The 27,228-nt window shown below is 41.7% G+C and overlaps 1 protein-coding gene across 2 annotated transcripts in view; it reads right to left on the reverse strand.

Moving 5' to 3' along the window:
- SGIP1 (SH3GL interacting endocytic adaptor 1) overlaps positions 1-27,228 on the reverse strand; it is a 196,126-nt gene that overhangs the window by 128,236 nt on the left and 40,662 nt on the right. For both annotated transcript variants that reach the window (XM_084852291.1, XM_084852292.1), the window contains exon 2: positions 3,885-3,948. In XM_084852291.1, coding sequence (XP_084708417.1) covers positions 3,885-3,948 — 64 coding nt within the window. The remainder of the gene's footprint in view (positions 1-3,884; positions 3,949-27,228) is intronic.

The raw sequence follows: 27,228 nt of genomic DNA on the forward strand, positions 1-27,228 counted from the left end.
TAAAAACTATACCTGTTCAATCAAGGAAGGTCTCTTGAAATAAAGGTGTTTTCAGGAGGTGCTGAAAACAACACAATGTGGGCACTTGACTTAACCTACAGAGGCAGAGAATTCCACAGAAAGGGGGCCACCACACTGAAGGCTCTTCTCTGGGTGGACTCCTATCAGGCCATAAGACCAGGCCTCCAGGAACATGCCATCTGATTACCTCAGCGACCGGGCAAGTTGATAGCCAGTGTAGAGAGCCAGTGTAGTGTAGTGGCGAGAGTGACGGACTGGGAGCCGGGAGATCCGGGTTCTAGTCCCCACTTGGCCATGGAAGCTCACTGGGTGACTTTGGGCCAGTCACAGACTCTCAGCCCAACCTACCTCACAGGGTTGTTGTTGTGAGGATACAACGGTGATGAGGAGGATAATGTAAGCCGCCTTGAGTTCCTTGCGAGAGGGAGAAAGGCGGGGTATAAATGCAATAAATAAATAAATAAATAAATAGGGGAGAAGGAGCTCTCTTAAGTATCCTGGTCCCAAGTTATTTAGGGCTTTATACACTAGTACCAAAACCTTAAACCTGGCCCACTAGCGAATATGCAGCTAGTACAGTTCCCTTAGCAAAGGAGTTGCATGCTAAAAAGGGGCAGCTCTCGATAACAGCCGAACTGCTACATTCTGCACTAGCTACAGCTTCCAGACCAGCTTTAAGGGCAGCCCCACATAGAGTGCATTGAAGTAATCCAGTCTTGAGATTACTAGTGCCTGTACCACTGTAGGCAAGCTATCCCTGCTCAGGAGAGGCCATAGCTGGCAAGTGAGCCAAAGCTGGTCAAAGGCACCCCAAGCTGCAATGGCCACTTGGGCCTCCAGTGACAGTGATGGATCTAGGTGTGCCCCCACACTATGAACCTGAACTTTCAAAGGGAGTGCAACCCCCTCTAGAGCATGCAATGAGCCTATGTCCCAGACCCAGGAACCACTCACCCAAAGGGCTTCCACCTTGCCAGGTTCTGCTTTAGTTTACTGGCCCTCATCTAGCCCATCACGAAGTCTAGGCACTGATCAAGGACTTGCATAGCCTCACTGGTTCAAATGCCACAGAGAGATAGAGCTGTGTGTCATCAGCATACTGATGGCACTTAGCTCCAAATCCCCTAATGACTGCTCCAATTGGCTTCATAAAAATGTTGAACAACATTGGGGACAAGATGGTACCCTGTGGAACCCCATAGCTCAATTGCCAAGGGGCCGAGGAATGGTCACCCAATGTTTCTGAAATTGACCCTGCAGGTAAGACCGGAACCACTATAACACAGTGCCTCCAATGCCCAGCCCATAGAGTCGATCCAGGAGAATACCATAGTTGATGGTATCAAAAGCCAATGAGACTTCGAGCAGAATTATCAGGGATGCAGTTCCACTGTCCCTCTTCTGATAAAGGTCATCCATCAGGGTGACCAAGGCTGATTCAGTCCTGTAAGAAGGTCAAAACTAAGAGTGGAATGGGTCTAGATAATCAGATATCCTCCAAGAGTGCCTGCACATTTTCCATCATGACCCTCTCAAGTACCCAACCTAAGAAAGGGATATTTAGACTGGGCTGTAGTGGTCAAATACCATTGGGTCCAGAGTGGTTTTTTTCAGGAGTGGTTACATTACTGCCTCCTTGAAGACAGCAGGAACTACCCCTTCATGCAAAGATGCATTTACTACACCCTGGTCCCACCTGGTCATTCCCCCTTGGCTAGCTTTTATTAGCCAAGAAGGGCAAGGATCGAGAGGGCATATGGTCAATCACATTGCTGCTAGCATCTTGTCCCTGTCATCACACCACACCAACTGAAATTTATTCCACAAAATCAGGCAGATGGTGGCGTCAGACACCTCATAGCTAGGAGCAAAGACCAAATCAAGGATATGCCCCAGTTCATGTGTTGGGCCGATGACAGAGATAGCCCCATCATTGTTATGGAGGCCACGAAGTCCTGAGCCAGAGCTCCAGAGACAGCCTTAGCATGGAAATTAAAGTCACCCAGAACCACCATCCGGTGTTCCTCCAACACCACACTTGAGACTACTGCTGCCACCTTGGTCAGGGAGGCCTCTGGGCAGCAGGGTGGGCAGTACACCACCAGCATCCCCAATCTGTCCCTATGGCCCAGAACCAGGTGCAACCCCTCAAGGTCCACTCCAAGGTAGAATGGTTTCCTGGTGAGAAAGATGGAAGTTCTGTAAACCACGGTGACTGCCCCTTGCCCCCACCATCCCTAAAGGCTGTGTTGGTGCTGCACCAAGTACCCAGATGGGCAGAGCTGAGTCAAGGTCACCCCATCCCCCAGCTCACCCACCCAGGTCTCAATAATACATGCCAGGTAGGTCTGCTCATCCCCGATTAAATTGTTAATGAGTGTGATCTTGTTGTGGACCCATCTGGCATTAAATAGCTTCGTTTCTGATCACAGAAGTGCCAGGATTCAAACCTGCCTAGAAATTACTCCAGATGGCTGGAGTCTAGTTTTAATTAGTGGTGAGGAAAAGGTACTCTGCCCTTGTTCAGAGGAACGGTTATCTCTATTATGTCACATATTCTCAAAGTGAGCTCTAGCACTGAAAGAAGGTCAAGCACTGAATGCAGCTCCTCTGTCAGTTTAAGTGGATCTTAAGTATAGCTGCAGCAGCCTCCTGCAGCCTGTTGCTATGCAACCCATGCACAAGCAAGGCCTGAAGTATCTTTTTTTTTTTTTTAAGTATACCTATACACTGTGAGCTAATGACTGTTTGTCTCCTGCACTTTGGGCACACCAGCCATTTATTGGGGCATAAAAAGATCATTGGCAAGTAATACCATTTTCGCTTTTGCCCAGACCACCAAAAGTCATTTCTCAACTTGGTTTTGATAGGTTTATTTTCTTTCCCTCCATTCCTCTACTCCTCCCTTCATGAACAATGAACAGACAGAGAGATCTGGCAACAGCTACATCACAGCTCTCATCTATATAAATTATTTTATTTAAGACAGATTTTTCAAATTTGACAAAACAAACAAATGTCAAAACAACCCAAGAGACATGCCCACTGACCAGCAGTAATAACACGTCACACAAAGGTGACATTTTCACAGGTTAAACATCACTTTTTGCTTTTTCTTGCCACCCCCACCTTCCCATCTTTTTAGCTTTTCCCTCATTAATGGTTTCCATTCCAGCTTTTCAGAAAAAAAAACTAGTTCTATTTGTACAAAAAAAGAAAAAAAGATGATCAGAGGGTGGGAAAATATTTGGAATATTTTCCCACTTCATCCAAGAACTCTAAGCATTACATGTTACAAAACAGCTTAACGTCAGAAGTTATTCACCAATCCAATTATGTTCTAAACCTCAGCTGTGGAACAATCACACTGACACAGAAATATAGCTAAAAAGCCAGGACAATTCTTCATGGACATAAAAGCATCAGGATGCTTTGTTTTTCGAAGAGCTGGCCTCCACCTACTGTCAAGGCTCTCTGTTCAGATACACTGTAGTTAAAACAAAATTTTATAGAGGGGCACAATTGTATAAGCAGTTCAAGCAGATCATTTCAGTCCTAGCATCTCAGAGAAGTACTAGGTTTCTGAGGAACAAGCATCATAGATTTGTTTTAAAGGAGGGATGTAAGTGGCCTACAAAATATCAAAAGGGTACCACCATGACTTGGAAAACATACTTTGTGGTCTCAACCATCCCCACAATATCAGACAGTTGTCTCACTTCTGTAGCAGTTAGGTTGGCCTGCATTTAGAAACAGCACTATTAAATACTGCTTTGCTGATTTTTTCATTGTACATAAGGTGCGGGTATAATCTTTTGACCATTAAGGGTTGACTTCCTTGCCATTTCACTGCACATACTTACGTGGAATCAGTGTCCTTTTCTTTCTTCCGTATTCCAAAGGCCTTCCTTGTACGTTTTTTCAATCCTGTGGAGACAAATGGGGAAATATGTATTGGGTAAATCAGGTGGCTTTAAATGTGTCATAAGCCTGAATCAGAGAGCTGGGCTAGAACCAGGGTAGGCAATATAGTGCCTGCAGGCACCAATGTGCCCCCAAACAACTTCCTGAGTGCTCACTGAGACACTCTACTCCTCCCAGTTTTTATTTTAAAAATATGTTTATATTTTCTTACTGGCAACTGGTATTGCTTCAAAGTGAAGTGGGAGCCTCTAAATGCTGCCATCTTAATTTCCCATCAATGTCTCTGGACAGGTTACTTGCTCTTTAGCCATGTCCACCCATGGCAGCCATCTTGTGGTTCTGCCTGGGACAGTTTCTCAAATTTCCAAATAAGCCCAAGGGCCCAAAGGGTGGCCTACCCCTGAGCTGGAAGGTGTAATAGGTGTAGTAGAAGATTTAAAAATAAATAAAATGAAAATTATGGTATAATGAACAAGACACTATTGATGGCTTTGTAATTCACTAATATGTACAGGCAGAAGACAGAATGGCTTTACCGGTAACATGTAAAAGTTATTTTATTTCCCCCCATCAAATAATATCACATTTCATTATCATGCTTTAAATATGTACTTCACACAAATCTATAAGTGATAACTGGTACCTCAATCCTACATCAATGCAAATTACTCCCATGTAATATATGTTTAGGACCACAGCACAAGTGGGAAAATATTTCAGAGTAGAAAATAAAAAGGAAATATTTCAAGGAATGGGAAATGCATACTTTTGCTATATTTTGTACTTTCACTATTGAGAACACTATTATCATGTTCCTGTCATAGGACAGAAACTGACATTGTGCAAGTAGAAGTCTGCTTACATGCCAGGACTTTCTCCTTCTCTCTTCTCACCCCTGCAGTCTCCCATGCCCCTCAAAATCTCTTCTGGAAGGTTCCCCAACTCTCCAGAACAGATTTTGAAAGTGTGAGGGTTATCATCCCTCCTCCCAGTTCCACTGAGGAAGCTGTTGTGACAGCAGAAAAAGTAAACTGATTTCACCCCACAGTTTTTAGACACATTAAAAAAAAACATAAAGCCAAGTGCATTTTTGCATCATTGACATTACTTGTGTCTCTTGGTTGCCTAATAGAGCAATATCCAATAGTTCTCTTCTGTTAACAGAGTCTACCATGAAGGTATGTAAAATGGGCAGTATGCATTAGTGAGAGCAATAGTTAGCTCAGCCTCTGGAGAAGCTAAAGCACTGAATTATTATTGATCTATATATTGAATACGTTATTAGAACTAATAGTATTTATCAGCATTCTACGAAGTTCCACTTGCTGCCTTCCATCGAGTCTCACTCAAATGCTCCTCAGCCTGTTTACCACTGTTGAGGCAAGGTGGTGGGCAATCCTACACTGGAGGCATTCAAGATGAGGCTGGACAGCCATGTGTCAGGGATGCTTTGACTTGGATTCCTGCATTGAGCAGGGGAGTGGACTTGATGGTCTTGTAGGCCCCTTCCAACCCTACTATTCTATGATTCTAAGTCTGTGGATGTGAAGAACAGTCATGAGATGGGGGGAGGTAAGGCTCATGACAACCTCTGCTGCAACTATCATGCTATGTATTCACACCAAGGGCTCTCCTATTACATTAGTAAAACAAGGACCTCTTTAGTTTCCTCTTTATATTAAGCCGGTTGCAAAGGAAGACAAACTCCCTTCTTGAATGAACGGCACCATGTCAAAGTTTCAGACATGAAGGCCTTTTCAGAAATTGGCCATCTATTTTGTAGGCATAAAGCAAAAATATTCTACAGATCTGTGATGCTGCGAGATAAAGAACATCTAACTACAGGGGCTAGTAGTAGTTCTCATCTAGTCCCTTCCCTATACATTTATTCATTCATTCATTCATTTAATTTCTATACTGCCCAATAGCTGAAGTTATTTGTTTTCTAAAAATACTTCCCGTTCCACTATACAGCACCAGAAGGGGAGGGAACAGACAGCAGAGGGAATAGCAGATGGCTGCTATTCAGTTCAATATTCCTGCACTGCAAATCACATATGTCTATCCTTAGACACAGGAGAAAAACAACCATGAAAGAAACCTGTAGTATTTTTATTATTATCATATTTATTTATTATTACATTTATATCCTGCCTTTTTTTCCTCTTGCAAGGAACCCAAGGAGGCTTACATGGTCCCCCTCCTCTCCATTTTATCCTGTGAGGTAGCTTAGGCTGAGAGTCAGTGACTGGCCCAAAGTCGCCCACTGAGCTTCATGTCTGAGAGACTAGAATCTGGCTCTCCCAAGCCCCAGTCCAACACTCTAACCACCACACCACACTGGCTCTCCAAATACATGTGCAACTATGAATGTTATATATGAATGTTATAAAGTCAGAAGGAAATGGTTTCTGTTATACTTTCCTGAGCTTAGAACTCATTGCTACAGCAATACCCATACCCACTCATTTAACCTCCAGAGGCCAAACTAATAATCACCTTGCCACAAAAACACTCCCACATTTCCTGCAAGTATCTTCAAAGAGTACAGTCTGTGGAACTGTAACATCTTGCAAGGGGAAAGGGTGTCATCAGCATAACTGATACCAGAGGACTGAGAGGTGTGGCGGAGCAACGTAATCTGATGTCATAAGCACTCTCTATAAAAAGGGGGCTTAGTCAGACGGGACTATTACAAAACATAAAATGCATACCTTGAGCAGTCCTTCCTATCTAACTCTGGCCTACTTCATATATTGCAAAGTAAGAAATCAGAGTTTGGGATGGAGCATACTCTTGGCAGGCAGTTACAGCCAATCCTGGTTCCCTGATCCTGATGCATGATAAAAGTGTTTGTAAACACATGTTTATCACAGTCACACTTTACATTTTTAGAGGAAAACATTAAAAAGCCTAAAAATGAAGCAGTCACGCATTCCATGTAAAATATGTTTACTGTACTCTGGGCTCAGCATGCAATACAATTGCATACGAGATTCCTGCCTGAAGCCTAATGTACAACATCTGTCTGTCTCATATATCTCCATTCATTATAAATAGCTAAATGGCAACTCTAACCTTGCAGCAGGGAAGAACAGTGGTTCTAGACAGTACGTCTGGAGTGATGAACAACCTAACCCTTCCACAAATAAGAAGCCACAGATAAAGCCTAGGAATAATCCTGCCCCAAGGTTTTTCTTAATCAAAAATTAAGTTGTCAGACACTGTACTGAAATGCATCTCTCTCTCTCTCTCTTGATTCCAGGACAACCATTAAAGTACAACATCCCAATAAAGTTACAGAAAAAAACAGCAGACAAGCAGCAGATAAAATATAAAAGAAATGTTTTATCCTGAGTAAACAGGAACATTTTAGCCTGGCACCTAAAAGCCAACAATGTTGGTGCCAGGAAAATATTCTTGGGATGGGCATTCCATAGTTGTAGCCATAACCAAAAAGGCCCTCTCAGTAATTGATGGGAAGAAGGAATCTGCAGCTTCTGTATATGCACTGGTCATTACAGTGGTCACCTATTCCTACTTGTTACATTAAATATTTTCACTGTTTTTCAGGTACCACCTCTTTGATTTGTTACAAACACATTGCTGATTAGCCAGTTCTTTTAAAGGTATATTTGCTCTTAAAACCCTAAATACCCTATGATATTTAGTACCCTAATATATTTAGTTACCACACAATAATTCCCCTGTTTTGAAGGTAAACAAATCTCTCATTAAACACCAATCAGTTCAAAGCAAGGATTTTAGTTTTCTCCCACTGTTCACTGTGAAACGCATTCTCCCTTTCCACTATAAAATTGCCTGCCCCATCAGGACTGGCCCAAGACATTCTGCTGCCTGAAATGAAGGACAAGATGCCACCTCTCCCATCCCACAGTCCATGTACAGAGCTGGCCAGGTTGGCACTTGAATCTTGCTTCAGTGCTGACAGTGGGTGAATGTCCTCCATGGCACCTGAGGGCAGCAGGCTAACTTAGAGGACAGAGGGCAGACCGCTTGGGACACACAGCTCTGTCCTCTAACACCTCGGTACCATTCCCCACCCCGTAGCAATACCTGCATTAAGCAGCTGCCTCACTTTACCTTTTGGCACAGCTGGCCCTGTGCCCCATTATTCTGGACTAATTATACACTCCACATAGCCACTGGTGAAGAGAGGTGCAGATGAAAGACAGCAATAACCATGGGCCTGGACCAAAGGGTTTCTTAACATTTCCCAGGGGAAAGCAATAGTGATAAGATTAAAATCTTTCTCATTTCCCCAAATGTGCTGACACCTTCCTTCCCAGAAACCTTCTAGCCATGATAAAACATGCTCTTTCCTGTCGGTCACACTGGAAGTCTTACACAAACAAAAAATCCACTGTTAGAATATAGGGTTGCCAGGCTCATACCTCGAGACTCAGGGGTGGGTGGGCAGAGCCTGGAATCATAAAGATGACATCTCTTGGAACAGGACAGGGGGACCCTTTTTTTAACATTATTTCAAGCCTGTCTTTCAAAATGAACTCCAGAGCAGAATTACTGCCCTCTTTACCAAGTGTTTTAAAAATTGATTATTATGTATACTTTGGTGCCCACCCTCCAATGGGAAGAGAGAGAAAAATAGTATGGATAATGGAAGGATATGCCAGACATGTGGGAAGGAGGCTGGGGAACATGCCCTGTTGAAAATAGCTTACCACTTGCTTCTGACTCCTCACCCTGAGATTTAAAATCTTCCCTTGGAGACTTAGGGCTTTTCTACACAAGGCATTTATCATGTGTTCGTCACTCAGAAGTCTAACAGTGTAATCCGATACATGTCTACTCAATAAGTTCAGTGGGGCTTACTCCCAGGTAGATGGGGATAGGATTGCAGCCTTAAAACCCTGAAGCTTCAAGTCAAGCACTGAGACCTAGCAGCAACTTAAAAAATAACAGTCATGATACCTCTGAAATCATATTTATCTCTAACAAAAGTAGCAATGAGTAGACACGAGACAAGATAACCCATTAACTGAATCACTGGTTTCTGAAACATTCTGAAGTGTTTCCTATATATTCCTGTCTCAAAACTATGATGGTTGAAAGACAAGAGACTTTCCAAAGTGGCAGTTTCCAAAGTAGCACATAAAACTAGTTCAATTTAAAACTAGCCAAACCAGCAATCCTACCTCTAGTCACTTCCAGAACACAGTCACATATTCCACCAACATTTGACAGAGAAAAATAAGCACAACTGTTCATTTAAGGTGAAACTATTATGGTTAAGCACAGCCCAGTTTCACCGTGTTCTGGTAGAATGTGCACATTCTCAGAACTCAGACATCACCTTTTCATAGGCGAATGTCAAGGCTTTGTCTCACACACATTGTCTAAGACGTTAGTATTTTAATGACTTCCAAATATGACTTCCATTTTAGGACTCCCTGTGAAATCCATTTCCACTTCAACAGTTAGTTTTGTGCTGAACAAACACATGTAACTGAAAGGTAAATACAGTATTAGGTGTTTCTCAGATACACACAAGTTCAAAGTAAACTGTGGGCCAAAGTAAACATGATGATAAATATGTCATCGATACTCTCATTTGAAAAAAGCAAACTTTAAAATTTAGTTGCAGCAGGGGGTACTAATCTGGACTGAAACCATGGAAGGAAGAGGGGGACCATTTCCCCAGTAAACATCCCACCCAATACTGTTTTCCCCCAAAGCTGCCAATGCAGCCATTGGTACCTTCAGAGGCAAAGATTAATGGGGAGAGGGGTATTTGCAGCAGGAAACAGCATGGAGGAAAGGGTTAAACCCCAGGGATACCTAGATTAGGCTTTTATTGTGACATTAATCACCCTTCCTCATTCACTGAATTTTATGGGGGTCCAGGCATTATCTTCAATTTGTAACCCTCTTGTGTTTTCTCACTGTTTCTTCCATTTTCTTTTTCTTACCACAAAAATATGTTAAGGAAGGAGAAACAGAATAGCTGTAGTGCCTCTTTATTGTTACACTAGGAGGGGTTTCTCCACGAGCGATTTACTCCGAACTGGCTGCATTTGGAGGTCATTAGGGATACATGATGTCATGGCTATCCAGCAGCCACCCCGGAGCTTATCAAAAAAAGCTGGATTTTCTGAGACTACTTAAAATCAGATTGTTTTCCTTAAGTCGGGTTCTCAGCAATACAGTCGTTGTGTGCCCCAACCCCTGCACTGACCTCAAGTAAGCTAGTCCTGGCCTGGGGTGTGCCTTTCACCATGATCCTGGTCAAGGGGTGTTTCCTGTCCTTGTGTCTCCCACCACAAACTAATTAGTGTCTACTCAGAAGTAACTACCATTGTGCTCAATGAGGCATGTCCCATGAATGCGCACATCAGAATTTACAGAGATCCCCCTCAATTGAAATGTCACAGTTTAAAGCACAAATCCCCTAAAGACTTAAAGCGCGATCTTGAGGCTCCAATTCTCCATTGTTTGGTTTATTGCCTTAGGAAGTAACTACTTCACACCTTCATTATAGGGATCCTGCACAGCGTGGGGTTAGGAAGGGAGCTCGTTTCCCATTGCTGTGTTCCCCCTGTCTTTCCCAGCACAAGCATATGTATGTCTACTAGGAAGTAACTCCAATTGTGCTCAATGAGGCTTGTCCCCAAAATGCACACTCCAGGGAGTCACTGTGATTCCCATGAATCGAAATAATGCATTTAGGAGCCTTAATGTTGAAGCTTCGAAGCTTCCATTGATTCAGCACAGCGGCTAGAACACTGTGTTCCTCCATGTAGGAGGGGAGATCGAGAGAGAGAGAGAGAGAGAGAGAGAGAGAGAGAAGGAGATTGTTTGCTAGGGAGAACACACTGTTCTTTTAATGATAGTCATTTTAAGAAAGTACTTAATGCAGATGCAGGGAGGGGGGAGAGAGAGAGAGAGAGAGAGATGGATTGATTTTTATCAAGATAAAAGGTGTTTCCCATTTCCCAGTACAAGCATATGTGTGTCCACTCAAAAGTAACTCTCACTGTGGTCAATGAGGCTTGTTCTTGAAATGCAGGTGCATTTGGAGCTTCAGGGGAAAGGAGAAAGGGGGGAGAGCCTAGGAGGGAGGAAGCCTCTTGTATTGGTTGAGCAGCCCCTGCCAGTCAGACAACGTTCACTCCAACCCCCACCCCCACCCGGAAGTATGTTCTGTGAAGCAATTTTTACTAGTGCAGAGCACTTGCTCTTGGAGCCCTGTATGGACCAAAGCATAGCAAAGCTGATTCTTTAAAAAAAAATCTGGTACTCCTCCATTCGCTTCTCCTTCCGTTATTGTGGAAACACCCCCTAGGAGCCATCCATCCGGAAGCACACCCCCACCTTCTCTCCTGCAGTATGGTCCCAGTCTGGATCTGGCCCCCTGCAGCTGCTATTTTAAAGTTAAGAAACCCCCACAAAACATACAATGGCATGTTTAACATCACATCTGCTTTGGCCCTGTGCGACAAGAGATAGAGCTGAAAACAATGCAATCTGGAGAACATATCACATCATGAAACAAATATCCTGGGAGGTGCTTGCAGGAGTCTATATTTTGCGGGGTGCTCTTTTTATTTAATATGGATACAGATGCTTAGAATCAAGGAGATAGCTAAATGTAAGGAAGATGATATTAAAATAAAACCAAATAATGAAGCCATGCATTTTTCAATACAAACATTCTCTCTCTCTCTCACACACACACACACACACACACACACACGAGACCACAGTTTTAATGTAATGCAAATGCAATACAGGGAAAAATAGCGACATGATGGCAACCTTATGGGCACCACCATGCTTATTTATATACAGCAGCTACTTTTCCATATGTTCATGTATGCATACACACTACAATCAAATTAATAATGGGACAGCGGAGGCAGGGGGTAGTTACCACTTTCCAAATCTGCTTCATGAACCGATTTGGAATTCAGATAGGAAACATCAAGAATGATAATGGGAGTAATAACTCTCACACTGGCTCAGGAAATACTATTTGGAGCTTCACTACCTTAATTTTTCTCTCTATTTTGCACATATTGATCTACATAGGACTGGTGGGTAGTTGGTCCAACATTTGGGTAAGGAGTTGGACTAGATGATTGATCATTGATCTTGCAGCCTACCCCAGCACTTGAGCAAAACAAGTCCAAACTGGGTGATTTATTTAGTTATTACATTTCTGTACTGCCCAATAGCCGAAGCTCTCTGTCCCTGGCTAAAGAAAGAAGAACATCTTATTGTCCACCTGAGATAAAGGAATACAAAGCCCACCAATGCTTGTACCCATTATGTCTCTGAAGTAATGCATCACATACAACCAGGCCGTCCTTCAGGCCTAGGCCTCTTTCTCTGGCTGAATCTAAAATAAGCATTTTACTACACAACTGTACCTGTCACAATGATCCACTTGCCATGATGACCCAGGCAACCAAGGTACCATGGGGAAGGTAGGAAGCAAATCGTGGTCCCAGCTCTCTCTCCCTACCCTTCTCTGCAATTTCTGCATACCCCAGTCCATCTTCTCCTTCAGTCCTTTAACCAGGGACAGCAAACAGTGTCTAAAGGCTCCTTCACATGGTGCTTTTATCCTGCTATTGAGATTGCTCATTCATGGATGTTGGGTCCTTTTCATGATGTTGTTGACCTCCAGGGTACATCCAGAGGTATTTCCTGCTTATTTTGTCTCAAAAAAATCCGGAACTAATTAACTATCTTTTTAACTTGGAATGTTATGCAATTAAAACAGCCACTAGATGGTGCTGCTTCACTGACTTCTATGGAACCTTGAGAATTAAAAGCTTCCCCTCTCAGCAATCACATGGTCGCTGTCTGGGAGCCCACGATAAATGCAGAAAGGCTCTAGAACGGGAGGGCTGTGGGGGGTTTCTTTAGTGTAAAGGTAGCCTAAACGGCATTTGCCAGAGCACTCTGAGTTTATAGACCATTTCCCTTGCTGCTGTTGTTTGAAATTACCTTTTGTTGTTTTTCTAATACATTATTTTTGTAAACTGCTTTGGACATTTTAATAGCAAAGCAGTATAAAAATGTTTTGCATAAATAACGTACCCCATGTGATACAGCTATGTCTGGCTATAAATACAAGTTAGGCAAAGACAAGTTTGCCTCTCAGCATTCTCTGGTTGTCATCTGAGGCACTACTTCAAATCCCCCGGCCTCATGAAGCTTAGGTGGGCAGCCACAGATCTAGAGCCTTCTCTGTTGTTGCATGCACTTTGTGAAAGGCTTTTCCAAGAGAGATTTGTCAAGCCCTGACTCTGTACTGTTTTAGGCAGTATGTAAAAACCTGGCTCTATGAACATGTTTGCTTAAAAGTTTGAATAACCCTTGAGTGTTTTTAACCTTAATAGTTAACTGCTGTTCTTACAAACTTTTACTGTTGCTGTTTGTTACTTTGAATTTTTAAGACATTGTTTTAAATACTGCTGATTTTGTCTATTTGCTGCCTTGAGCTCTCTATCTAGGAAACAGGAGGAATATAATCTTTTAAAACCTATCTTAAGGAGCGCCTCCAGCAACACCAGAAAAGCTGCTTAATAAGATCAGCCTCGGATGGCCTTCTCTCTGTCCCATCAGCCAAGACAGCTAGACTGGTGGGGACGAGGGAGAGGGCCTTCTCTGTGGTGGCACCCACTCTGTGGAACTTCCTCCCTAGGCAACTCCACCATGTCCCCTCTTTAATGAGCTTCCACCGCACATTAAAAACATGGTTGTTCAGGCAGGCATGCGCAGAGTGGTAGGTGGCAGTATTGCAACCAAAACTCTCCCCAAGACCTGAGTTTGATCCCAGCGGAAGCCGGGTCCCAGGTAGCTGGCTCAGGTCGACTCAGCCCTCCATCCTTCTGAGGTCGGTAAAATGAGGACCCAGCTTGCTGGGGGAAAGGTAGTCACGACTGGGGAAGGCAATGGCAAACTACCCCGCTATAGTCTGCCATGAAAATGCCAGCGAAAGCAGCGTCCCGACTAGGAGTCAGCAATGACTCAGTGCTTGCACAGGAGGAACCTTTCCTTTTCTAGGGTATTTTAGAAAATGTTTTTACTGTAGAATTTTACTGTTTTAAACTGTTTTATTATATACTTTGTACATTGCCCAGAGTAGCTGGGTGACCAGCCAGATGGGCGATTAATAAATTTAATAAAAATAAATAAATAAATAAATAAATTTGTGCAATCTGGCTCAGCCAATGCACTAACTGAAGAAGTAGATGAACAAAAGCTGCCGGCTCAAAATGACATGGTCTCTTCATGGTATTTCAAAAATAAAATAGAATGTTTTTCTTTCATGATTAACAAGATTGTTTGTTTGTATCAGGCCCAAAGAAAGTATGCTTCAGCACTGACTTTAGGAGAGAAGGCTAGATGCAGGCCAGCTCTGACAGAGAGACAATGTGATTATTTCCCTAGGTAACTTGATCAATTGTCTGTGGTCTTTCAGATAAGAAAGAGAGATCGTGGCAGTGCAATCAATAAAACTTTTGGTTTTGATACAAGACACCCCACTTCGGGTCCCTAGGTGTTTTGGGGCAAGTCAATGAGCAGTATCCAATGCTGCTGCTCCACTTACTCCATTGACATAGTGCTAGTGTAAGTGACACACTCTAGCACAATGCCAATAGGGTATGCTGGCATGCAGGTTTCCCTGGAAAACCCATCATGGCAGTATATGCTATTGGCATTGCGCTAGAGGTTGCTTATACTAGTGCTACATCAGTGGCATAAGCAAAACGGCAGAGTTGGATATTGCCCATTGTCTCCCAGATTAGGCTATTGTGTCAATTTGTTGTGGAGATACGGAAAAGAACTGTGAAGAGTATATCAAATTACTAAAGCTAAAATCAACAATGCTGCAACTCACACTTGTTGTCATAATTTTGGGGTGTTCAGTCTTTGTGTAGCCAAATTATACTGTTTGACTACATGTATGGCCACATGAACAACAGCATAATTTTTTTAGTAAGGCAAATTCTGCAAAATATTGCAGGACTATAAAGATGCTATGGAGTATTTGGACACAATATCCTGAAGCTACAACCAAATTGAAAAGACAGTTAAGCTACTGCCCAGAAAATAGGAAGTGACATTTAACTACAAGAGAATGATCACCTTTGGGAACTGAGACACTGAAAGTAAACCAGGAAGCACATAATAGCAACAATGCATACAGCATGCTGCCTCACTGAATGTTGATATAACTGCCAAAATAATTATTTGCAAAATAATTCTGTCATTACTGTTTAGATCAACGAGTGCTGTGTACACGCATACACAAGATGATAAAAAGGAGATAGAAGAATAAATAATTAAAAGACAACAACAGAATAATACACCCTCTCTTACTGTTCTCTTAGTAGAGCAAGCATTGCCTCTTTCTTCCTGAGAGACCTTCAGCGCCACGATTCTCATGTTATGAATGGTAAACTAAGACAATATATACCAGGTTATTTACCCACAAAAAGGTGCCAGGATTAGAAAATTAGACTATTTACATCTTTGCTTGCTATTCCAGTGCTCTGTCCTAAAGGCTCCAATGACTACGTTTTTACATAAAGAATTTTTGAACAAACAGCATGTATCATTTGAATTTAGAAAACTAGTATTTGGACCCCCTACAAATCTCAAAGGAAAAAGACAAGAATTCCAAGAATGGGAGGTGGAAAAACCCTAAATCCTAATCCAGTCCCTTCAGTGGCTACATTGGGTTCTACCCTACATTGTGTGAATGCACTTCGGCTCTTATAATGGGAATTCCTTTTCTCCACCCCAAGTCCCCAAATCGACTCCTAACTCACCTGGGCAGATTTGGAGGGCATGCAGAGGGGAGAAGAATCTGTTCCACCAGCAGCATCCATTCCGCTAGTGGACAGACACAGCTGGATACTGCCCAGTATTTAGAGAGCTGAGTCATCAATAAACAGCCACAAAATTGCAACCTCTACATGGATGCTTCAATATGGATTTAGACACATAATCCTACATTTTTATAGCCTACTTAGGGATGTCAAATGTAGTACCCATCTAGATTCCTGCACTTTTATTAGAGGTGTGCAGCACTGGTAATAATTCCAGTCATTGTTGTTGTTGTTATTATTTTATTAATTTATATCCCACCTTTTCCCCAATACTGGGACACAAGGCGGTTTTACAACATTAAAACTTGTACAATTAAAACCTATAAATAGAAGTATAAATAAAAGTATACAAAAGTTAAAAAATATAATTAAATCAACAATAATATTAAAATTGTATAAAATATCAAAACGTTAAAAGACAGCAGGAAATATAGTATCCATCCGTCCTGTTCTCACAGGTCCAGACTAGCTATCCCGAAAGGCCTGCCGGAACATTACAGCTTTCCTCATCACTGTAGCACTTAGGTGGGATGAAGCCAAAAAGCCATACAGGCTGATGGTCTCTTTTACACTATCAAAAGCTCGAGGCAGCCATTGAATTAGACAATCCCTAGAAATTTCCTGTATTACATTAATAAGTCACTCAGCTGTATACTCATTATCCTTAGAGGTGATAACATGCATTCGTCCTTCCGACATGATTTTAGATGTTGGAGTGGGCTACACCTTATATATATATATAGACACACACAGATCATTTTTAATACATTCATAGTTTGATAACCTTAACACAGAAAACTGAACATCTGCAAAGAGGCATTTTTGTGTTGCTTTTCATTCCACTTTAATGAGGACAGTGATTCAGCATACCTACTAACTGTGATATATCTGAAGTGACACATTAATACATCATATAACACACAGGCCTGTACTAGGAATGTTTTCATTATTACATTATTATTTTCCTCACAGTGTTCTTGTACCTCTCAATCAGTTAGTTTGTTTATTCTGAATGCATTTTTGAATTGCAATCTCTTACAAGGTTCTCTAAAACATTATAGTCCTGTCAGCTCTAGATGATTCCCATAACACATTTTTATATAAAACACTTCTATCCTGTGTACTTCTCTCTGTGTTTTGAAGCATGTCAAAACAAGCAATGTGCACGCATACTTGGTTAGACATTCTTGGTTCTATACATACAATGCCCCCCCCCCCCCCCAAGACAAATTCTGGATAAAATAGAGTTATGTTGCAACTCCTGCACATATGGCAGGGGTACATACCTCTTTCAGCCTGAGGGCTGAATTCCAATTTGGATAAGTTTTCAGGTGACGCATTCCAGTGGTAACTGGGGCTGAAGGCAAAAGGGATGGGGACAAGGCAAAAGGGTGGGACCAAAAATACGAAAGATACCAGCATATTTTAACCTAAAGCTTTTACTGCCAGAAGACTTAGAAGAGGCATCAACCTTTTACAATGTGGGGAAACTATACAAAAACTGGAAAACCACCTAGTGTTTGGTGGTTGGGGGAAAGGGGTAGGGCCAGAGTAATGTGGCACTGGCATTTGAGGAACCCCCAGGAGGCCAGGTTGGGACCTCAGGAAGGCCAGATTGGGACCCTGGGCTTGAAGTTCAGCATCCCTGTCTCATGCGCTAACTACAGTCACAGAATGGCAAAGGCCAGAGCAGCAGTGTCATAGAACAACTCACTGAGAAAGTTCACCTACTACCTTTTATATCAGATACTGCACATTGCAGGTTTCATTCAGTTTCTACCAGTTCCTTTATACCATTAACAATACTATCCTACTCTCAGGTAGAATCCACTTGAAAAGGATATTCTATGGGCATGGAAGGTCTCTGTTCCTTCGTCCTCAGGGTTCCTTCTAAAGCATGGATGAGCAACTTGTGGCCCTCCAGATGTTTTGGCATGCAATTCCCATCAGCCATGGCCAGCATAACCAATAGCGAGGGCTGATAGGAGTTGTCAGGCAAAACATCTGGAGGGCCGCAAGTTGCCCATCCCTGTTCTAATATTTCCTATTCCTACCTCTCCAACATCAGTAACATTAAAAAATTAGGCACAGAGGGTATGTTTCTGAGCTTGCAGTACCACACTAGTCCAGAGCTTTTAAACAGAAAAATATTTGTATTGATAAAACTTAATTATGCCTGTAACGTTGGGGTTTTCTAACCCAATGACATGAAATGTTCAGGCATTCTACTTACCCTCAACCCCAGTATCAGACCTGCCAAATTTCAGACAAGGTCCTCATTTTACAACCATTTAAAAAGGGTACACTGATATAGCTTAACTACTATTTAAATCAGGAGGAGCTTGGGCCCATGGGCACATCTGGCAATTTGAGAAACTGTTGTGGGCACCACTACAAAATGGCTGCTATGGCAGGCATGGCTAGTCACAAAGGACAAGTAACCTGCCCAAATGACTGTGTAAAAGGTAGAGATGGAATCTGAGCCACAACACGCTAAACAATTCATTTGAACCCACAGTTCAGTGCCTTTTTCTTTTTCCCTTCTTTTTCTTGGTGGCTGGGCTTGCTGCAGAGGAAAGCATTGGTCTGCAGCCACCCGCCTAAAATGTTCCTAAAATGTTGCTAAAAATGTATCTGAGATGGTAGGAGCTGTAGGCCCTCACTTTGCTTAGAAGTGATTCTAGCTGCCAGTAATAAAATGTGTTATTTTTATTTTTTTTAAGTAGGAGGGGTAAGGAACCTTGGGGGTGCCAATAAAGGTGTCTGGAGGCAAATGCATGCTTGCAAGAACCACATTGCCCAATCCTGATCTAAACGAATTGAGTTTTCCAATCTGTCAGTTTCAATTATCTTTCCCTCTTCCCCCCTCCCCATCTCTGTGAACTATACATTGTATCCAAACAATGTTATCTAATACAAACAATCCAATACAATGCCATTAAAACTAAGGGAAAAATAAAAAATAGCATTTCATTTGGTTTCCCTCATTCATTTTTTTAATATTAAATGAATGAAAATGAAAGGGATACGTTTGTTCTGCTTTTCACTGTTTTAAAAACAAATGAAACTCCTGGTTAAAGCCCCAAAGTCTACAGCTGGTAACAGTCTTAAGATACTCTCAAAACGTCCAGGCTTGGCTAGGGAGTCACAGTAGTTCCTTTGAAGCTAGAATTCATGTTAATAGCATATACAAGAGAGCTTCTGCTTAGGTTCCTTATAACTTTTTAATCCTATGTGACAGGATGGTCTGGGAATGAGATGGGTTAATATTTTGGCAAAAACATATTTTTATTTGATAGACAGGGATATCTAGATCAAAGGAAGAGTGGATAATTACTTCAAAACCTGCATCTCCTAGAACCAGCATTGGGCAGGGTATGTGGACGCAAAGATGCTATGTATGTAATTTGGTCAGATTGTCTTTATGACACACAGGAAATACAAGTGGGATGTATAGATGATTTATGGTGTCAAAGGCGATTTAAGAAAGGAACTTCCATCAGCATCAGATCAGAAACAACCAGTGCTTTTAGGTGCCTCAAGCTACACACTCAAGACAGCTGTCTATGGATTAGTTACCTCTCAATAATCATTTTCTGCTTATAATTTAGGGGGCAGGGGAGGAGAAATAATTTCTCCACAGTCTTTCAGTCCAAGCTGAGATGTACTCTGGAGAATTCTAATCCCTATTTGTGAGACCAAGAGCATAGAGTCACTTCGGTGATCATGAATGGCAAGGAAAGACATCAAGGGAAAAGACCAAGACTTGCAAAAAACTTTAGGCAAAGGTGATTAGATCAGGTGTAATAGGGAGAGCCAAGTATTCACAAATATTATGAAGCAAATCAATTAAGAATAGTAGTATCATATCTAGAGGGAACCTCAGAGAAGCTGCGGGTAGGTATGGAAGGAATACAGAAAGATTTGTTATTGACTGAACAAATTTTGTTTGGAGGGAAAAATGTAACAGATTTGAAATGGATAGATAACCCTGTTTTATATGCTACTTTAAAAATTTGAAGGGGAAATGGAAAAATAAATTAATTCCAGAAATATCCCCATTGTTTCCATTCTTGTTGCATCCGAATTTTGCTTCTATAGATAAACAGAATACAGAAAATGGAAACAAAAGGGTTTTTATAGAATGAGAGATTTCTATGAAAGTAAAATCCCCCTTACTGCAGTAAAAGTATAAGAAAAGCTTCAGGGAATGCGAATAAACTGGATGCTCCTTCATCAAATACATCATTTTATTACAAATCCTTTAGTAAAACAAAGTATGACTAGAAGCATGACAAAATTGAAAGTATATTATTGGAACATATGGTTAATATAAAAGGACTGGTTTTGAAAATGTATTCACAAATTATTGAAATAGATATGAACAAGTCAGATGGGCTGAAAATAATATGGGAAGACGATATTGGGATACCATTAGAGCAAAAGGTATGGGATAAAGTATGGGTGACACAATCAAGGAAAACTGTTTCAATAACTCTCAGGCAGAATATGTTGAAATTGTTACACAGATGGTATATTATGCCAGTGCATCTGGCAAGAATAGCCAACACAAATAATACAAAATGTTGGAGAAACTGCAATCAGCAAAGTTTATACATTCATATGTGGTGGAGATGTTCTATTGTGTCACAGTTTTGGAATACCATAATTTTAGAAATGGCAAATGTTACACATCAAACCATACATGTGACACCAGCATTGGCCTCATTAACAATATGGGAAGAACAAAATGCAAAAGTGACATCTAATGATTTAATTGAGTTCATGCTGATGGCAGCCCAGAGTGATAGCTAAAAGTTGGAAAACTGCAGAACTTTTAACATTGAAATCATGATATATGGAATTATGGCAAATATCCATGGCAGAAAAATTGACATACCAACTGAAGTTAGCTAAAGGCAAAGACAAAATATCTGACTTTTATAAAATATGGCAGGATTTTATTCTACATACTGATCAGGGACATATACAGCAGTATTTGTCAAAGCCTTTCTTCAGATTATGGAAAAGAGACTAAATATAAACTTGATATATTGAAGAATTATAAGGAAAACTTTTATGCAGCCATCTTGGTTTATAAAGTAAAACAAAAAAAAATATGAATAGATGTGAAATGTACTACCCTCTGTTAATAATTAGATTTAAACCTAATGTATTTCTTTTTATCTACTTCCTTTTTTCCTTTTCTTTTTTCCTTTTCCTTCTTGTTGTTGCTTTGCTTGATTTTATTTTGGAAAACTAATAAAAACTTTTTAAAAATGAATGGAGAATGAATGAATGGAGAGCCAGTGTGGTGTAGTGGCAAGAGTGTTGGACTAGGAGCTGGGAGATCCGGGTTCTAGCCCCCACTCAGCCATGGAAACTGGGTGACTTTGGGCCAGTCACAGACTCTCAGCCCAACCCACCTCACAGGGTTGTTGTTGTGAGGATAAAATGGAGAGGAGGAGGATAATGTCAGCTGCCTTGGGTTCCTTGCAAGAGGAAAAAAGGTGGGATATAAATGCAATAAATAAATAAATAAGTGAAGCGGCTGGGCCAAAGCCGAAAGGACACTCAGCTGTGGATGTGTCTGGTGGCGAAAAGAAAATCCGATGCTGTAAAGAACAATATTGTTTAGGAATCTGGAATGTAAGATCAATGAATCAAGGTAAGCTAGAGGTGGTCAAACATGAGGTGGCAAGATTGAACATTAACATCTTGGGAATCAGCGAACTAAAATGGACAGGCATGGGCGAATTTAATTCAGGTGACCATCATATCTACTACTGTGGGCAAGAATCCCTTAGAAGAAATGGAGTAGCACTCATAGTCAACAAAAGGGTGGGAAAAGCAGTACTGGGGTACAATCTTAAAAACGATAGAATGATCTCAGTATGAATCCAAGGCAAACCATTCAACATCACAGTAATTCAAGTCTATGCCCCAGCCACTGATGCCGAAGAAGCTGAGGTTGATCGGTTCTATGAAGACCTACAACACCTTCTAGAACTAACACCAAACAAATATGTCCTCTTCATCATAGGGGATTGGAATGCTAAAGTAGGAAGTCAAGAAATCACCGGGATAACAGGCAGGCATGGCCTTGGTGTACAAAATGAAGCAGGACAAAAGCTAATAGAGTTTTGCCAAGAGAACATGCTGATCATAGCAAACGCTCTTTTCCAACAGCACAAGAGGCAACTCTACATATGGACATCACCAGATGGTCAATATTTAAATCAGATTGATTATGTCCTTTGCAGTCAAAGATGGAGAAGCTCTATACAGTCAGTAAAAACAAGACCTGGAGCTGACTGTGGCTCAGATCATGAGCTTCTTGTTGCAAAATTTCAGCTTAAATTGAAGAACGTAGGGAAAACCACTAAACCATTCAGGTATGACCTAAATCATATCCCTGATGAATATACAGCGGAGGTGAGGAATAGATTTCAGGGATTAGACCTGATAGACAGAGTGCCTGAGGAACTATGGATGGAGGTCTGTAACATTGTTCAGGAGGCAGCAACGAAATCCATCCCAAAGAAAAAGAAATGCAAGAAAGCCAAGTGGCTGTCTGATGAGGCTTTATAAGTAGCTGAGGAAAGAAGGGAAGCGAAAAGCAAGGGAGAAAGGGGACGATATATCCAACTGAATGCAGAGTACCAGAGAATAGCAAGGAGAGACAAGAAGGCCTTCTTAAATGAACAATGCAAAGAAATCGAGGAAAACAACAGAATGGGAAAGACTAGAGATCTCTTCAAGAAAGTCGGAGATCTCAAGGGAATGTTTTGTGCAAAGACGGGGATGATAAAGGACAAAGAAGGCAGGGACCTAACAGAAGCAGATGAGATTAAGAAGAGGTGGAAAGAATACACAGAAGAACTATACAGGAAAGATCTGAATGTCCCTGATAGCCATGATAGTGCGGTCACTGAACTTGAGCCGGACATCCTCGAGAGTGAAGTCAAGTGGGCCTTAGGAAGCATTACTAACAACAAAGCTAGCGGAGATGACAGTATTCCAGCTGAGCTATTTAAAATCCTAAAAGATGATGCTGTTAAAGTGCTGCATTCAATATGCCAACAAATTTGGAACACTCAACAGTGGCCGCAAGACTGGAAAAGGTCAGTTTACATTCCAATTCCAAAGAAGGGCAATGCCAAAGAGTGTTCAAACTACCGTACAATTGCGCTCATTTCACATGCCAGCAAGGTGATGCTCAAAATCCTACAAACTAGGCTTCAGCAGTATGCGAACCGAGAACTACCGGAAGTACAAGCTGGGTTTCGAAGAGGCAGAGGAACTAGAGATCAAATCGCCAACATTTGCTGGATCATGGAGAAAGCAAGAGAATTGCAGAAAAATGTCTATTTCTGCTTCATTGACTACGCTAAAGCCTTTGATTGTGTGGATCACAACAAAATGTGGCAAATTCTGAAAGTGATGGGAGTACCAGACCACCTTACCTGTCTCCTGAGAAACCTGTACGAGGGTCAAGAAGCAACAGTAAGAACCGGACATGGAACAACCGAGTGGTTCAAAATTGGGAAAGGAGTACGACAAGGCTGCATATTGTCACCCTGCTTATTTAACTTATATGCAGAGTACATCATGAGAAACGCCGGGTTGGATGAACCAGAGGTCGGAATTAAGATTGCTGGGAGAATTATCAACAACCTCCGATATGCAGACGATACCACCCTAATGGCAGAAAGCGAAGAGGATCTCAAGAGCCTCTTGTTGAGGGTGAAAGAGGAGAGTGCAAAAGCTGGTTTGAAACTCAACATTAAAAAAACTAAGATCATGGCATCTGGCCCCATCACTTCCTGGCATATAGAAGGGGAAGAAATGGAAGCAGTGACAGATTTTACTTTCTTGGGCTCCAAGATCACCGCAGATGGTGACTGTAGCCATGAAATTAAAAGACGCTTGCTTCTTGGGAGGAAAGCTATGGCAAACCTAGACAACATAGTAAGAAGCAGAGACATCACCTTGCCAACAAAGGTCCGTCTAATCAAAGCTATGGTTTTCCCAGTAGTAATGTATGGCTGTGAGAGCTGGACTATAAGGAAGGCTGAGTACCGAAGAATTGATGCTTTCGAACTGTGGTGCTGGAGAAGACTCTTACGAGTCCCCTGGACTGCAAGGAGGTCAAATCAGTCAATCCTAAAGGAAATCAACCCTGAGTGCTCATTGGAGGGACAGATACTGAAGCTGAAGCTCAAATATTTTGGCCACCTAATGCGGAGAGAAAATTCTCTGGAAAAGACCCTGATGCTGGGAAAGACTGAAGGCAAAAGGAGAAGGGGACGACAGAGGATGAGATGGCTAGATAACATCACCGATGCTATGAATATGAACTTGAGCACACTCCGGGAGACAGCGCAGGACAGGAAGGCCTGGCGTGCTATGGTCCATGGGGTCACGAGGAGTCGGACACGACTGAACGACCAAACAACAACAAGTTGCTCTGCGCTGCTAAGGGGAAAGAACAAGATTTAGGTTTAAAACAAATATATTAGTGGATTTTGATCCCATCTTTTTATTTACAAGTGAGTGCTCAAGACAGCCTTAACAAGTTAAAAACAGAAACAATAAACCAATAGAATAAAAACAACTTTTAACAATGGTAAAATAATCAAATAAGGAGAACTAAACAGCAAAACAACTTCAGCTTCCAGCAGCAGGCAGACTAAAGCTTTGCCAAAACAATGAGGTCCAACTGCCAGCAGAATATTGAAACAAGGGGGCTAAAGTTGTGGCAGAGTTTCACACCTTGGATGTTGCAATAAACTAGGCCCTTTTGTGCATCCTTGGCAAGCTACAATTCAGAAGGAGGCAGCAGTGCTGATTCCAGGGTTTTGAGAGCTGTTGGGCAAGACACCCTCAATGGGCTCCTTCCCTCAGTGAGTCTACCTTCTCTCCACCATTGTTACCAGCTGCTATTGCTCCACATTTTCATTCGAATTATTGCTACCACTTGCTTGCTTGGCAGGCAGAAAGCCAGGGAGCAGGTAGGCAGTGGCAACTACTGCTCCCCCTTTTCACCCCTACCATTGTCTGTTCCAGACCAAGAGGCAGGTGAACAAGTCAATTGTGACTTCAATGGTGAAGAGGAAGAGAAAGTCCAGAGGGCTCTTGTCAATGGGCCCCTGCGAGGGTGTGGGCCCTCAGGGAGCAGAGCCAGCCAGGGAAGATGGATGGCCCCAGCGGAACCAGATAAGTGTTTCATACACCCCTAATGGCCATATCCTGTTCTTAGCAAACCAGTCAACCAATTTATTCATCAAAAGTAAAAGCTGAGATTTTGCTTTCCATGTGGGCTGATATACAAAATTACAGCTTCTGCTCTAGGAAATAAATCAAGAAGCTATCGCACACTGAGAAACAAAAACAAAAGGTGGGGACACTATGAGCAAGATGGCTACATGAAGTGCCTCTCAATCTGGAACCGAGGGATAAAAGCCTTTCAGCCCAGTAACATCTGGCTTTGGATTGGGGAGAGGTTCTCTGACTTTATCAGCTTTCTTGCTCTGGCATAGAGCATGTAGAAGTGTTAATTATGCACATTTTCTGTTATGGTCACTTTGAATATACAGACTCCTGTATCCTGTGCAATTCATTCTTTTCTTTAATAGTGATGACAGCTAAATTACACATCTAATGCTCTGTCACACGAGGGTTAAAAAGTATCTTGTCTAAAAGGTTATGTGCTGATCATTCAGCTTAGGGAAATCTAAGAAAGAAAGAAAGAAAGAAAGAAAAGATGACCCAAGAGATTGAATGGTTTCTGGTTATGAGGAGAGTTTTACCATTATATGCACGCACTGCATAGCTCCCCATTTAGGCCCTGTGATTTGACTAAATAACAGTGGCATAACTGAACACCAACAGAGTCATATGGTCTTGTAAACACAATGATTATAGTTATTACCTTGGAATATTCACAGTTAACTATAAACAGGAAACAGAAATTAACCACACCAAATAATGTAATATCAGTGCAGTAAGGATGGAGACAGATTATTTGTTTTTACAAACAGCTGAAGGCATTTTGAAAGAGGAACTTCTGTTCATCGTACCTTTAAGTGTATTCCTTCAAAAAAATCAGCAAATCTGTTTGAACAGAATGGCACTAAAGAAATGTGTTTCTGTGTCTGAGGAAGCAATGCCTTTCTCAATCCACTTTCAATTCCCTTTAAAACTGTCTCTGGCTTTGGTTAACTTTTGGTTGCGTGGCATGCATCTTTACAATAAATAATTAATTCATTTGGAAATCTGTTCCACTGATGTTACAAGAAAAATTTATATATCAGAAATCTTTCAGCACTTAAAGAGAATTTGATTTTATACTACAGCAGTCTTCCTCAATCCGGTGCCTTCCAGATGTATAGCATTACAACTCCCATCATCCCCAGCCAGCATGGCCATTGCAGTTCAACAGGGCAGGGTTGCATTTTTTAGTAATCAAACCAAACACTATTTTGAACAAATAATATACAAATACAGGATGAACATTTGGAATGTCGAAGAATAAATAATTTTTGGCAGTAATGCTAAGTACTACTGTACTTACATTCATCCTGTTATGCTGACTATTCACAAGTTATTCAGAGTATTAAAATACTAGATTTTCTTATAAACAAGAAAAAAGGTACAGAAAGAAACAAATCAGCAGGAATATTACAGTTATTGTCGATCTCCTCACTTTCCCTTTTCACAGCAGGAAAGGTAATGAAAAGGGAAAATGCTATTGAGAACTGCTGTCACAGATATGCATTTTTTTTCTGTCCTTTTGGCAATGTAAGTAGTGCGTAACATATCAAGAAGGCTGGCCTATATCCAGACAAGTGTGTTGCTGGAAATTCTTGGTTAGGACCTACAGTAAATTGCCTCAGTGCACCTTTTATCAGCTTAGGCTGATACACTAATTGTGACCCTACCTGGACAGGGATAGCCTGGAAACAGTTATCCAGGCTCTGGTAACCTTCCAGTTGAATTATTGCAATGTATTGTATGTGGGGTACTTGGAAACGTCAAGTAGTTCAAAACAGAGCTGCTAGGCTTTTAACTAGAACTGGACAATATGATTATGTTAAGCCAGTACTTTGTCAGCTGCACTGGCTTCTAGTCTGTTTCTGAGATCGATTCAAAGAGTTGGTGTTGACTTTTAAAGCCCTAAATAACTTTGGACTGGAGTATCTAAACTTTACATTTTAAAGGCACATCTCCTCCCATATGTACCTGCTTGGACCCTTAGGACATCTTCAGAGGCACTCCCCTGGGTGCCCACGCCAAAGGAAACTGGGCAGGTGGCTACAAGAGAGAGGACCTTCTCAGTTGTTTTGCCCCATTTATGGAACGTGCTCTCCAAGGAGGCTCGCCTGGCACCTAC

Source organism: Heloderma suspectum, chromosome 4 (assembly GCF_057233095.1).
Source record: "Heloderma suspectum isolate Gila_16-S chromosome 4, 16-S_ref, whole genome shotgun sequence".
Classification (NCBI taxonomy): domain Eukaryota; kingdom Metazoa; phylum Chordata; class Lepidosauria; order Squamata; family Helodermatidae; genus Heloderma; species Heloderma suspectum.